Source organism: Mastigoproctus giganteus, chromosome 7 (genome assembly GCF_048544385.1).
Source record: "Mastigoproctus giganteus isolate SK-2022 chromosome 7, ASM4854438v1, whole genome shotgun sequence".
Classification (NCBI taxonomy): Eukaryota; Metazoa; Arthropoda; class Arachnida; order Uropygi; family Thelyphonidae; genus Mastigoproctus; species Mastigoproctus giganteus.
This window is the reverse complement of record NC_143581.1, coordinates 71,277,003-71,295,004: the sequence shown is the minus strand read 5'-3', so window position 1 is coordinate 71,295,004 and position 18,002 is coordinate 71,277,003. Positions and strand designations below refer to the sequence as shown.

The 18,002-nt window shown below is 35.1% G+C and overlaps 1 protein-coding gene across 5 annotated transcripts in view; it reads right to left on the bottom strand.

The window, feature by feature from the left end:
• LOC150082988 (uncharacterized) overlaps window positions 1-18,002 on the bottom strand; it is a 1,785,507-nt gene that overhangs the window by 1,053,158 nt on the left and 714,347 nt on the right. For all 5 annotated transcript variants that reach the window (XM_090377722.1, XM_090377724.1, XM_090377725.1 and 2 more), the window contains one exon: window positions 5,563-5,769. In XM_090377722.1, the coding sequence (XP_090233848.1) occupies window positions 5,563-5,769 (207 nt within the window). The remainder of the gene's footprint in view (window positions 1-5,562; window positions 5,770-18,002) is intronic.

The following is an 18,002-nucleotide window of genomic DNA, read 5'->3' as shown; positions in this document are numbered from 1 at the left end:
ATACGTCATGCAGTGATAACATTGAGTGGGAGCTAGCAGGTCCCAAACCCTGTGTGAGGATCAATTTACATAGATCCTCTTGCTGACTATCAGAATTTTCCTGATCTCTCCAGGACACTAAATAACAAAATTATATTTCTTGACTGTTCTTAATCTTATTTCAAGTCACAACTTGACCTGATTTCAGAAGATGACGAAAGTTGTTTTTTGAAATCCCAGAGTATTTAAGATTTTAGATCCCAGAGTTTTTAAAATTTCTTGTCCATAACTTGTTCATTAGATGTTTACTTGGACCTGGAGGCAGTCAACATAAAACACCACCACTTTTGGCTTTGGTTTTGGAGGTAAATTAACCTCCATCTCAAATTCTGTCACTTTCACACATGAAGAGATTTTATACAAGTCCACATCTGTAGGTTCCCCACACAACCTCCAATCTCTGATAGATCTTTTGCATCGTCCAAAATGGGGCATGTTCATTTCTTCCTTTGATTCATCTGAGGTCAGCTCAGACTCCATTTCAGCAGTCTCTTTGCACACAAACTCTTTGTGCTAACTTGCCTAGTACTAGGCCCAGGAATGCTGGCAATCTCTATTTCTGAAGACTTTCTGGCATGCACTTTGCCTTTCTTTTTTTTTTTTCTAGTCTGCCTGGTGCATTTGGCTTTTTCTTCGGCCATCTTCAAGGCCTCCTTTTCTTTGGATGCCTTCTTAAAGTCAATTCATGAATCCTTCTCAGAACCATTATACTGGTCCTAATTTGATGCTCCTCTTCTAGGTTATAAAATTGTTCACCAGCTTCTGGACTTTTCTCAAAATACTCATCCAACATCAACTTTTCTTGTGGGGATTAAGGGAGTTTTTCTCCTCCCTGACATCTTCTTAAACTAATTAACAAAACTAGCAACAAAGTAACAATAATTAAATTAATGTGTTAGAGCAGACGATACTGGCTAGGTTAAATATCATACACAAATTGTGAACTGGTAGTGAGCAATTATTATAAATCAGTAGCAAATATGTTGCCATAACACATTCACCAAGCCCTCCTTCTTATTTCACTTCATATTCAATCATTATAAAATGGTATTTTTAGTCCTCTTTCAGTCATATGTTGTTGGAGCCAAGAATGTCATTATTTCTGATTATGAATTTGTTTTTTGGCTGTAGTAACTCAATTACTGCACTGTGATCTATTCATATGAATTATATGAATTATCATATAAAGATCATGAAAAACTAAATCTATGTTTATATTCAATTTTTAATAGCAGGCTGTGGATTTTTTTTTTTTGTATTGAAGTCTGAATGTTTCAACCGAGACATTCAGACTGCAATTGGCATTTCCAGTTATGAAATTTGTTTTCTCAGTGATGTACTTCCATTTATTTATACTTTGTATAAACAATCTGATAAATTATATTACTATTTATATTCAATTAGTTAATTGGTTAACTGGCAATGCTTTTTTTTCTGTCCTTCTGAAGTCCAATGTGGAAACCAACATGACTGTTGACATTTCTGATTATAAAATCTGTTTTTCTACTGAACTATCATTCATTGATACTTTATATAAACAGTCTGACCACCTAAAATTTTTATAAATCAAGTGTTATTGGCAGGCATTGTTGGGTTTTTTTTTTTGTATAGAAGTCTCAAATAACTTATAATCTGTGTTAGAGAACAGTATTTAGACATACCATCAAGATCGAGTAAGAGGCCTTTCTGATGGCAAAATTGAGAAATTGTTAGACCTTTCTGAAGTTAGGTGAAAAAAAGGAAACTTATAAATATGATAGTTTCTGACTGTTCCATATGGTGTGACTGAGATTAGATTTCACTAAATAAACTAAAATAGATTTTTGGTGTTATCATCAACATGAGACTAAATTAAAACTTGATATAAAGAAATACTGGCCTGAAGAATAGACAGACAGAATTAACCATTTCAAAAATATATTTATCAGGAAGAGATTTCTGCAGTATTTTGGATGTTGCATCTCTACCCACTCACAAAAAAAGGCAAACAAGGAATTCAAAGTAGGGGCTCTAAACACATTAATAAAACACATAGTAAATTATCTAGATGGAAGGTTTTGTGAATATTTTCTTCTAGGAATATTGCATTAGAGCTTTAAACTGTTTTGTAATGCTGTTTTATATACATATGATAATGTAAACCCAAAAATAATAATTTTTGAACATCACATTTCAACTAGTCATTTTTTTGATTGATATAGCTGGACTACATGGGGAAGACAGTGAAAATAATGCTGGACTACAAAGGGTTAAGGAGATTGCTAATTGGGAGAGTCACTGAAAATTTCAGGTTGATGGAATTGAATAACATAATACTTGTACTCTCCTCACTAGTGTTTGCAGGAAATCTTGAATTAGAATAAGTACATAAAGAAGCAACAAAATTAATATTAGTATAAGTAGGGGCAAATGATGAAAGAAAGCAAGCTTATATAGCATCAGCCAAAAAAAAAAAAAAAAAAGCAACACTTCCCATCCCTTCTAGCACTGTCTAGTTCTCCCTTAAATTTATTCAAACTACCCACATATACCACACCAGATAGAAGCTTGTTCCAACAATCGACCACCCATTAGCTGAAGGCAAATTTACACACACCTACCCTACAACTATCAAATAGGCCAACAGTCTTCATCCTTTTTTAAAACCAATGGCCACTTTTATTATACCCTAAAGTCTTATGGATATGTGAGCATTATACAAGGTCTTTAAACATAGTTTGAAGTGATTTTTGTCCGCATTTTCTATTAGGTATTACATTTTCAAGACAAAAAATTTTTATTTAAACACAAAATTCGTGAATACATGATTGTAAGTTAATGATTACTTTTGTGCACATCTGTAACAATAATTTTATTCAATTTCACAATAATGAAAACAAATAGACATATCCTTTTTAATTAAAAATCTGTTTTAATATTTCTTAAATGAAAAAAAAATTACACTTCAAAAGTTTCAGATTAGGTTTCATAATTTAATCAAATCCATCAAAATTCTCAGATCCAGTTTCATATATATATATATATATATATATATATATATTTTTTTTTTTTTTTTTTTGATCCAAAAAAATCAGCATTATTCATTTTGCAAATCTTTTAAGTCAAAAATACCTTCCTATATTTGACTTAAAAGATTTGTTCACTGAAATATCCAGTGGTTGGAGTTTAATTGTCAGGCCTCCAGGAATAATTCCTAACTTAGAGTGTTTCTTCACTTCCTCCTAAGATTCATTAGCAATGTGAGATCAAGCTGAATGGGGGTCAATTATAAGTAAAGATTTTGGTTTGAAGAAAGAGTCTCTCCTTTTTCCAGAAATCTCTTTTAGCTGCATCCTTAGTGTTTCAGAATTCATCCACCCTTTAGGGTTAACACAAACTACAACACAGTATGGAAATTTCTCTTAAGCCATATTTTTACTCTTAAAAATAACCATTGATGGAACCTTCATTCTGTCAGTCATAATAAAACAACAGTAAAACATATTTTCTTAGCTCCTGTGGTATTTATTTTAATGACTTTTGTTCCTTTACATCAACCATGAATTTTGACGGTAGGCCAAAGCTCACTGAAACCTCATCCATGTTTCCTAGATGACTTGGTTTGATTCCATTTTATTCCTTTCAGTTGAAGGCAAGGAATACTTCAAATTTCTCCTGCCAATCCTGTGGTAATGTTTGCCCCATTGATTCAACAGCTTGAACAGATAAACATTTTTGCTTTGTGAAATTATTGCATCAGCAATTACTGCCAGAAAAATCATTAATTCATTTCATTTTTTTATCATTAATATATCTCATTAATTCATCTCATTATTTTCTTTGCTATAATTTGAGAGCAATCATTGAAGCCTTGCAATCCTTTCAGCACAAACTTTGGTTCCTATACTAACTGTGTCCAGGCCTCCATTAATTTCTTTCATGCCTGTTTTTTGGCAGGTAAAATGTATAATAATGCTTTTTGAGATCGCTATTCTCTCACACTGGATTTCAAAACCTCAAAGTGTCAAGCTGCAGAACAATTTCCATGAACCTTAGCATAGCTTATAACTTCCATTTTTTTTGTGCAGTATACAACTTCCTTGCTTTCCTCATTTCTTGATAAAGGGAGCCTTTATTACTAAAATTAATAATAAAATTTATTTTCATTCAGATGGCCCCATGGAATTTCTACTTCCTATTTTAATTTGAGCAAATGAAATGTTCAATTCACAGTATTGCCATTAACTAAAATATAGCAACAATGAAGCGCTATTAATACATTATGGACCTATATGTTTGACGTTACCAACCAGCCAATCAGCATTTAGTAAATAATACAAAATTGAAGAAGAGCAGTGTCCATTGATTACCACTCTCTCTCTCTCTCTCTCTCTCTCTCTCTCTCTCTACTTTAAGCCCTTTCTTTGCTGCTCTGATCTGATGCACGATTTCCAGTCAAATTCAATTTAATTGAGAATACTACACTAAAGTAATATACTTAAATGCAATAATAACACTATGCATCTTATGCAGCAATGATACATATTATGCTATCAAGTTTATGTTATTAAATATATATAAAGATATCAAGTTTACATTGTATGTATTATGCTATAGAGTTTAAGTTACTGTTGCACTTCTAAAGTTATAAGTTAATTATAATAACTAATAAAAATTATCTATTAATGCCATCCTACATGATTCACACTTTTGAGATACCTATTTACTACAATTAAGACAGTACCTTTCCCCTACTGCATACTATGGTACAAAGTGTTACAAGATACAGTATTTACTGTAAATTAAAGATATTTTTTACGCCATTCACTCACAGTGTCTACTTACCCATTGATGAGGGTAAGCAGACGCTATAAGATGAGGCACCAATTAGTACCAAAATGACCAATAGAGGTAATGGTGCAAATTTCAAATATGTAGCAGTATACTTTCCCTTTGGGAGCACTGCTTTTTATTTGAAGTGCTAGCACAATCTGAGGCAAATTTTTAGGCAAACCTAATTTGTTCATAGCTATGCACAAACTCCAGGGGCTCACATCTGGTGAGTGGGCTTGGCACACCCCAGGGTCCTGAACTGGATATCATCATTCTTCCCTTTCTTGTTTCTTGGTGATTCCTTTCTACTTCTCTCTCTCTCTCTCTCTCTCTCTCTCTCTCTCTCTCTCTCTCTCTCTCTCTCTCTCTCTCTCTCTCTCTCTCTCTCTCTCTCTCAGGGTAATAGGGAAATTTTTTTTTGGCCAGTGCAGCATAATCCCCAGGCTTCCTTGCACCATATGGCTAATAATAATAATAATAATAATAATAACAATAACTGAGGCTATTGCCCTACACATACAAATTAACACTTAGATTTTGATTATTTAGAATAATCAGTAAAGATAATAACAGATAATTGCACAATTATTATTATCTGTTATTACCTTCACTGATGAACAGAGGCACTTCTTAAGATACTTAAGAAGTGCCCCTGTTCATAATGGACAGCTGTTATGATTTTTCTAATAGTATTATGATTCCAAAACTTACCTGAAACATGATATTCTGAACACTCAAATCTGCAAGCAATTCTTTTAAAGCCATATCATAGTCCTGCTTACACAGTACAGTCATTAGGTTTTTCCATCTTTCAGTTGTGAAACCAGGATTGTATAAATAGCGAGTAATGTTACCTTTACACAGAAGTTTACTTGCAATAGTCTTATTGTTTTCACTATCTTCAATTAGTTGTAATATCTAAAGCAGAAAAATTAAAAACTTTCTAAATTCAGATGATCTCAAATGATTACTGTTGTACAGAACAAAATGAATGAAAATAACATTTTAAAAAGACATTGTACACTTATCCAATTGAAATGTACTCACTTTGTATGCAACACAATTTTATTAAAAATTAATATATAATTTAATTAAAACTGTTACAGAATGTGCTGGGAGTATTGATATATTTTACTTGGCATTCACTATATTTTAGTGTGTATGATGCAACTGTATAAAGAATATGCTCATCAATAGCATGCATGCAGATCAGAATATTTTGCTTCAATTCAACTGTATTGTTTGTGAAAGTCTTATTTTTGAGTACACCTCCACAGATAAAAATCCAGAGATGACACATCTGGTGATCAAGAAGGTAATGCTGTTTTCAGTTCAATATATTGATGGTAACAGCCCACAGTTTCAGGTCATCTGCATAGGAAAGTAATGGAATTTAGTTAACCTTCTGACACAACACGCTCGTTACTTAAAAAAGTAATTACACTTAGAAAAAGTAACCTCATTTTATAACCTTAAAATTCAGCAAGAAATAATTCAAAATTGTTCTTGTTATTGATGCCATCATCATTTTCAATATGTTATGTACACGTGTGAACAAATCCATTTTTAACATTTGTGTGAAATAAAAGATTTCATTTTAATTTAAATTTTATTATGTTATATTAAATTATATTACATTACATGATAATTACCATTACTATATATTTATAATGATTTTATTTTAATTTAATTTTTATGTTGGAAATATATGTTAGTTCTGATTGTTCTTTACACATGCACTTTTTATAATGTGTTTTAATGCCCTCGTTTGAGGAATTATCATCACTGTCAGTCAGCAAGACTTGAAAGAAACAAAAATCTAAAAAACTGCATGCTGTGGTGAACAGATGAAACTAAGATGCTTGTTTCCGATGATGACAACAACAGAAGCAAATGAGCATTTCAGTTGGGAAACATGGTTCAGACAGAAAGCTCGCATACTTCGATAACTGGACAGAAAGTTGTAAATAATGTTATTCCTCTGTTTATTAAGAAAACAATTTATTTTATTTTTTATGACTAAACTTCTTCAATAACAAAACAAAACCACTGGAAGTTGCCCATCGAGAGACTGACCATAGCCTGGAAAGAAGAAGGTAGAGGTTTGACAAATCCCATTGAACAACAGAAGAAAGGCAATTAAGAACTAGCAAGGAAGTAATTCCAGGAAAGCACAATGCCAATCTACCAAACCATAAGGACAAATGACACACACCATTCAACTTCTAAGAGGAGATTCCACTCACATGGACAGAAAGAGGAGAAGAAGGCACTCCATGGCAGATACTGCAATGACCACCATAAAGACTATATACATAAGATGGCTTCCAACACATGGCTCACAGTTGGAAGGCTCTACCCCAAGATAAAAGGATTCATACTCATGATCCAGAACTAAGTACAGGCAACTCCAATATAACACAGTACTTCTACAACACAGTTTCGCTCTAACACAGTTTGAGAATTGCAGCAATCCTAGCACAATACGATACTTATATAACATGGTTTGAGAATTGCGGAAAATTTCACATAACATGGTATTTTTGAGCTGAAAAAAACCCTGCTATTATGTTAGATGTAAGTTTCAACATTTTCATTCCTTTTTTATGAATCCCTGCTGTTGATTCGCTACTTGACTATACTGGGACTAAACCATAATAACGGCCAAGACAATCCCACACAACAGACCAGGCATAACCCTAATAAAAAAAAAAGGAAAGGGCTACCCACCTGATTGACCTAGTGGTGCCCAACACCAGTACCCTCCAGAAAACTTATGAGGAAAAGATCAAGAAGTACACAGACCTGTCTACAAGAATGGTCATAATCACAATTCTGTGATGCTAAAGAGCCTCCAAAAGAACCTAGCAGCAATAAGCCTCCCAGAGAAAAACTTTTCAGGGAAATCTAAGAATACTGCAATCCTAAACACTCATAAGATAGTCAGAGAGTTCCTTGACCAGTAATATTAACCATACATAATAACAACCCATGCACCTGGTACCAATACCCATCATGGGATTGAAAAAAACTCATTAGGAGAAGAAAGAGGTAATAATAATGATACCATTAATGTAATTTTTTGAAGCCATGTTAAACACACTCAAAAGACACTGATTACTGTACCAGAAAGGAAAGCAGACAATGTTAAATTTAAAAAAATATATATAACAATAATAAAGAGCAAGCAAATGTGCCAAAATGGCATAACACTGAGTTATAAATTTTCTACCTTCAAAGCCTTCAGTTATATTAAATAATAATTTCATATTTAAGCTGTCAGTCTCTACAACTGAGGCTTGGAGATATCCTAAGGAGATCTGGATAAATATCTAGTGGGATAGAGTCCAATAGGTATTTTATTTTATTATTTACTTATTTATTATTTTTTATTAATTAATTATTTATTTTATTTTATTTTATTTTTTGTTTTTTTGGTATTAATACTGTTACTACTAGTAGTATAAGAAATAAACACAATTGTACTAGTAATAGCAAATGATGCAAGAAAGCAAGCTTATATCAGCCAAAAAAAAAAAAAAAAAAAAAAATCACGCACACTTTAACCATCCTTAACTCCAAGAATTTGTCTAGTTCTTCCTTGAATTTATTCAAACCATTGATTTCCACAACAACAGATTGAAGCCTATTCCAACAATCAACCATCCCTTCTCAACTTCAAGTTATGCCCCCTCATGTGTATAGTCTCAGCAATAGGAAGAATGCCATTCACATTCAGCTTACTCAATCTATTCAAGGCCTTAAACACCTCAATCAGATCACTTCCAGGTGCCTAGATTTTGCAATTAGCAGAACTGAAGCCTTTCCAGGTAAGAGCACCTTTTTGTTCCCTTCAAAAATCTGGATGCCATTCACTGTGCCCGTTCCAGCAAATCAGTGGTGTATTCGGGCCAGAACGCACCAGAACGACGTTCCGGTACTTTTTTCTAAATGTCATAATAGAAAATAATTAAATTTATACACCTAATATTATGAAACAACGGCATAATCAAAGAGGAGGGAGAAATATCTATTTTACCCATTGCTACTAAAAATATATATTAATAGTAATCTTTAAAATTAATAGATTAGTTTAAAAATTTATTTCAAAACAAAAATATAAATTTCGCAATGAAACTTGAACGTTTCTTACTGAAGTACAATGTGTTAGATAAAGAGATCCAGCGAATGAGAGCTGGATCCAGTGCTGCATTTTGATTTGCCATGAGCTGAATACTAGAACTGGTTTCTCAATGAACCATGAGTCTGCAGTCTGATTCAGTTACTGTACAGTCGATGTGGCATAATCATATAGTCTTCTGGAGAATGAGCATTCTGGTACTATTTTTTTACGAGCGTTCCAGTACTATTTTTTTTAGCAATACACCTCTGCAAAAGATCTATATCCTTCATAAAGTAAGGCCTCCAGACCTGCATACAATACTCTAGTTGTGGCCTAACCACCTAACCATTGCTTTGTACAGTGGAATAATTACCTCCTTATCCCTGCTAGCAAATTCCTGTATACTGACAAAACCCCTGACTGCACCACTCAGAGAACTTCATATCTAACTGCACAATTACACCCAGGCTTTTTCATTTTCCATTATCCTGAGTGTGGGTATGGCTGGAACTACCCTGTGATACTACCCTGAGTGGGTACGGCTGGCCAGTGCAGTGTTGAGTTCAGTTTGGTAGACATAAGCATGTAAGAAGTGGAGTTCCCCAAGGATCACTATTGGGACCACTGTTATTTTTGATTTTCTTAAATGACATCAATGAAAGGATAGAGGGTGTGATGTCTAAATTTGCAGATAATGTAAAGATTCGTAAAGTAGTTAGTGATCACTGCCAGCAGAGCTTCTTCAGAGTGACCTAGATAGACTTCAGGGATGATCAGAAAAGTGGCAGCTATTCTTTAATCCAGCAAAGTGCAAAGTCTTACACCTGGGGAACAGTAACCCTAAAATAACTTATACACTTGGTGGAGTTGAAATAAAGTCAGTAGTGGAAGAAAGAGACTAGGGAGTTAAAATACAGTCAGACATGAAGTTCTCTGAGCATTGTAAACAGGTTGCGAAGAGGACCCATGATATCCTATAGAGCAGGGGTGGGCAACTTTTTTCGTCAGTGGGTCGAATGAAATTTTCGTATCATGATGCGGGCCGAATGAAATTTTCGCATCATGATGCGGGCCGGAATAGATTGAACGATTTAATAAAAAAAATCAGAACCTAAAAAATGTTATATTACTTGGATTACCAAATTATTAATGTATTTTTAAAAAAAATATCTGAATGTCCAATTATCATTGAAAATGCGGCATTCGGCATCAATTTTTCTTTTTTTTTTTTAATTGGCTCATTTTATGGGCTATAAATTATATTAAATTAAAAATTGTAATAATTAGAAAAGGCATAAAACATAAAATATCTCGCACCAATATTATTTTTTTCAATAAGATGTTGTTGTTGTTATTGGGTTTTTAGGAGCATTAGCAACTAAGGCCATATTGCTCCAGTGCGGTGGTCATTCCCTGACCTTTCCGCATCCTCCGTATTTGGTGGTGACGGGCTCGAACCCAGGTCTAATCAAGAAGCGTGTGCTACGCACTGCTGCTTCTTCCCACCTGGCTACAGAGGCGCCTTTTCAATAAGAAGTCAAACCCAAAGGAACTTCGTTTGATCGATGCTACAATAATAATTAGGAAATAACTCTTTGACGCTGCGTAGAATCACTTGGTTACTGTTGTACTGGCCGCGATTCCCGATTGAACCGAATTAAGCCGAACGTTTACGGTGAGTGTAGTCAGGTATGGATTTTCTATATTTACGCATTTACCGAGGGGGCCGGATTCAACATCGTCGCAGGCTGGATGTGGCCCGCGGGCCGGCTGTTGCCCACCCCTGCTATAGAGGATTTATCGGACATTTGCTAGTAGAGATAAGGACATCATAATCGCATTATATAAGGCTATTGTTAGACCACACTTGGAATACTGTGTTCAAGTGTGAAGACCGCACCATAAAAAAAAAAAAAAATCAAGCTTCTTGACAGGGTCCGGAGATGGGTAACTCACCTGGAGTGGGTACGGCTGGCCAGTGCAGTGTTGAGTTCAGTTTAGTAGACATAAGCATGTAAGAAGTGGAGTTCCCCAAGGATCACTATTGGGACCACTGTTATTTTTGATTTTCTTAAATGACATCAATGAAAGGATAGAGGGTGTGATGTCTAAATTTGCAGATAATGTAAAGATTCGTAAAGTAGTTAGTGATCACTGCCAGCAGAGCTTCTTCAGAGTGACCTAGATAGACTTCAGGGATGATCAGAAAAGTGGCAGCTATTCTTTAATCCAGCAAAGTGCAAAGTCTTACACCTGGGGAACAGTAACCCTAAAATAACTTATACACTTGGTGGAGTTGAAATAAAGTCAGTAGTGGAAGAAAGAGACTAGGGAGTTAAAATACAGTCAGACATGAAGTTCTCTGAGCATTGTAAACAGGTTGCGAAGAAGACCCATGATATCCTATAGAGCAGGGGTGGGCAACTTTTTTCGTCAGTGGGTCGAATGAAATTTTCGTATCATGATGCGGGCCGAATGAAATTTTCGCATCATGATGCGGGCCGGAATAGATTGAACGATTTAATAAAAAAAATCAGAACCTAAAAAATGTTATATTACTTGGATTACCAAATTATTAATGTATTTTTAAAAAAAATATCTGAATGTCCAATTATCATTGAAAATGCGGCATTCGGCATCAATTTTTCTTTTTTTTTTTTTAATTGGCTCATTTTATGGGCTATAAATTATATTAAATTAAAAATTGTAATAATTAGAAAAGGCATAAAACATAAAATATCTCGCACCAATATTATTTTTTTCAATAAGATGTTGTTGTTGTTATTGGGTTTTTAGGAGCATTAGCAACTAAGGCCATATTGCTCCAGTGCGGTGGTCATTCCCTGACCTTTCCGCATCCTCCGTATTTGGTGGTGACGGGCTCGAACCCCGGTCTAATCAAGAAGCGTGTGCTACGCACTGCTGCTTCTTCCCACCTGGCTACAGAGGCGCCTTTTCAATAAGAAGTCAAACCCAAAGGAACTTCGTTTGATCGATGCTACAATAATAATTAGGAAATAACTCTTTGACGCTGCGTAGAATCACTTGGTTACTGTTGTACTGGCCGCGATTCCCGATTGAACCGAATTAAGCCGAACGTTTACGGTGAGTGTAGTCAGGTATGGATTTTCTATATTTACGCATTTACCGAGGGGGCCGGATTCAACATCGTCGCAGGCTGGATGTGGCCCGCGGGCCGGCTGTTGCCCACCCCTGCTATAGAGGATTTATCGGACATTTGCTAGTAGAGATAAGGACATCATAATCGCATTATATAAGGCTACTGTTAGACCACACTTGGAATACTGTGTTCAAGTGTGAAGACCGCACCATAAAAAAAAAAAAAAATCAAGCTTCTTGACAGGGTCCGGAGATGGGTAACTCACCTGGAGAGATTGGAAAAAGGACATCCTTATGAGGAAAGACTTCGAATATATAGGTTTCAGAGCTTGGAACTATAAACCCTAGAGGCAACTTGACTGAGGTGTTTTAAGGCTCTGAGAGGCAATAGTAAAATGAATGAAGATGACATTTTAACACATTTTCATATAAATGATTCTAGAACTAGGGGCCATAAATTCAAGTTACAGGGAGAGATGTTTAGACCAGAATGTAGGAAGTTTTATTTTAGCTATGGTAGAGGCTGAGAGTTTGGGGAAATCCAAAGGTCAGCTTGATAGTTACCTATGGGAGTAGGAGGTAAATGCATAGGTTATCTATTTTGTTTTCTCTCATTATTATTTATTAATTATTTATTTTATTTGATTTTATTATTAGTAGTAGTATTATTTTTTTATTTTTATTTATTATTTTTTAATTTAATTTAGTTATTTTTAAATTTTATTTTATTTATTTTTTTTTTTTGGCCGATGCTGCAAAAGCCTTAGGCTTCCTTGCCCCATATAACCATTACTAATACTAATATACAGTTTGTGTGAAGATGATATTTACTTCCCTTTTGAGAGATATCTAACCGAATTAAGAACCGAATTAAGAATTCGGTTCTTAATTCGATATTGAACCGAATTAAGCCGAACGTTTACGGTGAGTGTAGTCAGGTATGGATTTTCTATATTTACGCATTTACCGAGGGGGCCGGATTCAACATCGTCGCAGGCTGGGTGTGGCCCGCGGGCCGGCTGTTGCCCACCCCTGCTATAGAGGATTTATCGGACATTTGCTAGTAGAGATAAGGACATCATAATCGCATTATATAAGGCTATTGTTAGACCACACTTGGAATACTGTGTTCAAGTGTGAAGACCGCACCATAAAAAAAAAAAAAAAATCAAGCTTCTTGACAGGGTCCGGAGATGGGTAACTCACCTGGAGAGATTGGAAAAAGGACATCCTTATGAGGAAAGACTTCGAATATATAGGTTTCAGAGCTTGGAACTATAAACCCTAGAGGCAACTTGACTGAGGTGTTTTAAGGCTCTGAGAGGCAATAGTAAAATGAATGAAGATGACATTTTAACACATTTTCATATAAATGATTCTAGAACTAGGGGCCATAAATTCAAGTTACAGGGAGAGATGTTTAGACCAGAATGTAGGAAGTTTTATTTTAGCTATGGTAGAGGCTGAGAGTTTGGGGAAATCCAAAGGTCAGCTTGATAGTTACCTATGGGAGTAGGAGGTAAATGCATAGGTTATCTATTTTGTTTTCTCTCATTATTATTTATTAATTATTTATTTTATTTGATTTTATTATTAGTAGTAGTATTATTTTTTTATTTTTATTTATTATTTTTTAATTTAATTTAGTTATTTTTAAATTTTATTTTATTTATTTTTTTTTTTTGGCCGATGCTGCAAAAGCCTTAGGCTTCCTTGCCCCATATAACCATTACTAATACTAATATACAGTTTGTGTGAAGATGATATTTACTTCCCTTTTGAGAGATATCTATTCTTTTCATTCCTATGACCTGCTATTCTTTCAGCTCTTCTAATATTTCCACTTCTAAGACATGAAGGTCTTAGGTTTGACACCTTGATGTTTTAGAAGTAAGTCAAAAGAAGAATCTCAGATCTGAGATCACTTGTTTTGACATTCTAAAAGGTCTATATAGATTGATTGTAACTGGTAGTTCTTCAAAATTTGCTTTCAGTAGTCTCTCAGTATGATTTGGGCAAGTCATTTTGACTAATATTTCTCCCGATCTAAGTCTTTTGACTGATTTAGGAGATACAGTTATTGGCATTTTCTGAATCAGAAATGGTAATTTCCTAATGGTCTTTTCACTGGTAGAGTGTATTAATAAAAAAGTTGGAGTAGATTGTACATGTACACATATCAGTTCTTTCTATTTTGACAGTAATGGTGCTATTTGTCTTATTTTTCCTGTTTGTTTAAATTTTGTTTACATTTTTTCTGTTTGTTTGGGCAACCTCAAAGAGCACAGCAGAGTTATGATTAGTGTCAGTAATTTTTTTCTCTTTTGGCCCAGTGAGAGCCAAAATTAATTCTTGTTCCCAGGTGTTCCTTCCAGGTTAATAACTATGCCATGTGAATGCAAGAGCAAGTGTCACCTAAGGACCAAAAAATGTGAAATCTGTATTACTTGAAGTATTTTATGCTATACTATAAATATATTTAAAGTGTTTGGATTTACAAAAACTCAAACTTGTTGATCGCTCAAGTTTAGTTGTGATCACTAATATTGCTTATACTTTGACCAGGTGACTGGCAAACAGAATAAAAGTGCTACAACCAAATAAATTATGCTTCCTACTTTCTTGTAGGAATGGAAAGTGGCATGTGCAGCACTAATGTCATAAACTGATGGTTGATGCACACGTTGCTTCAACAGTCCAACCCTGTGAGGATGGAAACTATGATGCAGGATATTCTCATGATACGGTTAGGTGTACTACTCAAATGAGAAAGCAAAGTGCCAAAGAGTACCGCAGTACAATAATATGAAAGACCATGTGCATCCTCCCATCTGAGACTTCTTTCCAGACAACACTGGAAACCTTAAGAATAACAACTTCACAATCCATAATGTGTGTCCCCAAATTGGTTTAAATGTTAGTAAAGTGTAGCAATTTCTTGTGGTCTGCATAGTAATGGAACCTCAACCTTTCCATAAATAAGTTTTGTGATATTTCAGAATACAGTATCTGGTTGACAAACATTTTATCTTAACTATGTTGGAATACAGCCTGCTGCTACAATAAAAATATTGCATGCTAGTGAAATCCTTGCTATGAATGCACGATTTCTCATAACAAAGAAAGTTTTCTAGTATTTTGGACAGTATGTGTGTAAGGAAATATCTAATTTTTATTAATTAATAAAAAGGAATTTAAGCAACAAGCAGCATTATAATAATAACATATAACTGTTTATACAATATAATGTAAACTAAAAGGAAATGAACAGATATGTCATTACAAGGGCAATATTGAAATCCAGCAACTACAGGGACTGTAGATTGTCAGTTTTTGGACAATAAATCTAACCAATCATGATTTGTCAAAATTCAAACACAGATATAGGAAGAATGCATCAACATTGTGGCAGTATATTTTTTTGTTGATTTTTCTATGTGATTAACTTATTTTTATTATTCCTTTATTCCTTGGGCCGTTGGTCAAAATTTATAAACATGAAATTGTATCATGATATTTCCCTTGCAATTGACACATAGCACTTTTGTGTTGCTTTCGAGGCGAAAAACACACACAATCACTCCAGAGAGAAGAAACCATGTTTTGATACAATAGCTTAATTTGAAATTATTGATTCATTTCATTCAGAATGTGTAGTCTGAAATCATAACCTTTTGGTATAATGCAGGTGTCAAACAATTTGAAAGATTGAGATATGAGACAAGTCAGTTTTCTGAACAATATATATATATACAGCATTCTGTACTGTATTAGCATTAGTAGAGGCATTTGATGCAAGAAAGCAAGCTTATGCAGCATCAGCCAAAAATATAAAAAAAATAAATAATAATAATAATAATAATAATCATAAATAAATAAATAAAAATAACCACTTCCACTTCACCCCTCTGTTCCGTCCAAAATACCTGTCCAGCTGAGCCTTAAACTTATTTAGGCTATCAACTTCCACGACAAGGGATGGAAGTCTGTTCCACCAACCAACAAACCACCCACTGGTTAAAGGCAAATTTCCTCACGTCTATCCTACATCTGTCTTTCCTCAATTTGAATTTATGCCCTCTCAGGTGATTATTCTGAGGAAGAGGAAGAATCCCATCAGCTTTGAGCATGCTAAAACCATTCAAGGCTTTATACACCTCTATCAGATCACCTCGCTGGTGCCTAGTCTCCAGACACTGTAATTTGCAAAACTTAAGACTTTCTTCGTAAGAGCACCCCTTTGTTCCATTCACTAATCTTGTTGCCCTTCTCTGTACTCGTTCCAGCATCTCTACATCCTTCTTGAAATGAGGCCTCCAGACCTGTATACAGTATTCTAGGTGTGGCCTGACCATTGCCTTATACAAGGGAATAATCACCTCCTTATCCCTGCTTAAAAAATTCCTATATATCATTGACAATACACCATGAGCTACTCTTGCAGCCCATCTGCACTGCTCAGAAAACTTCATATCTGCCTGCACAACCACCCCCATGTCCCTTTCATTCTCTACCACTGTCAGTGTAGTACCACAGAGTTGATACGTTACTCTGGGGTTGCTGTTTCCCATATGTAGTACTTTATATTTGTCAATGTTAAACTTCATTTGCCACCTCTCAGCCCATCTGCTCAACCTTTCCAGATCCTGTTGCAGCAGCATAGTGTCAGTAGTGTCCTTGACAACCATGCCAACCTTCGTATCGTCTGCAAACTTGGACATTAAGCTTGATATACCATCATCAATATCATTTATAAATACAGAAAACAATAATGGACCCAATACTGAACCCTGAGGGACTCCACTAATAACACGAGTCCACGATGAGCAGTGTCCATTGATTACCACTCTCTGTCTTCTCCCCCTCAATCACCCCTTTATCCATAGCAGCAATTTGCCTCCAATGCCACACTGCTCCAATTTGTACAGCAGTCTTCCATGTGCAACAGTATCAAAAGCCTTTCTAAGATCCAAGCATATAATATCAAAGTTATTCCCTGCATCCAGTTCTTTTGTGACTGCATCATAGTATCCAATCAAATTGGTCAGGCAAGACTTCCCCTTAACAAAACCATGCTGTGTCCGAGCTATAACTGAAGTCTTGTCTAGATGATCCTGCAGTGCTTCTTTAAGTGCCTCCATTAATTTTCCGGGAACAGAAGTTAAACTAACAGGTCTATAATTACTTGTGTCGCCCTTTGATCCTCCTTTGTGAATTGGGGTCACATTCGCACATCTCCAGTCCATGGGTACTTCCCCTGAGTCCAAGGAAGCTCTCATAATTATGGTTAAGTGTTTGCTTACTTCCTTTGCTGCCTCCTTTAATATAACTGGATAGATCCCATCTGCCCCAGGTGCCTTTCTTGTGTTTATCTTCAACAATTTCTTCTCCACTTTACTCTCAGTTATTACAAGATTCTCTAACTTACTGCCAGAGTTGAATACACCTCTGGCATTCCCCTCGCTGAATAACTCCTCATGTGTGAATGTCGATGCAAAATATTCATTTAGTTTGTTAGCTACCTGAGCAGAATCATCAACAATTGACCCATAGATATCAAGTGGACCAATCTGATTCATCCACTTCCTTCTAGAGTTCACATAAGTAAAGAACTCTTTGCTGTTTTTCTTTGCATCCCTTGCCAAAGATTTCTCGTAATCTGCCTTCGCCTACCAAACCTCCTTTGTAACTTGGTTACAGATCAACTTGTATCTATCATAGGCTTCTGTGTCACGTGTTAATTTGTATGTATCCCATGCATTTTTCTTCTCTGCCATATGTCTCATTAGTTCATCTGACATCCACTTAGGCCTAAACGTTGAACAATATTTCTTAGTTGGTATGTAAAGCCTAGTAGGTTCCAAGATAAGTTCTTTGAATGCTTCCCATTTTGAATTTGCTGTTGGTA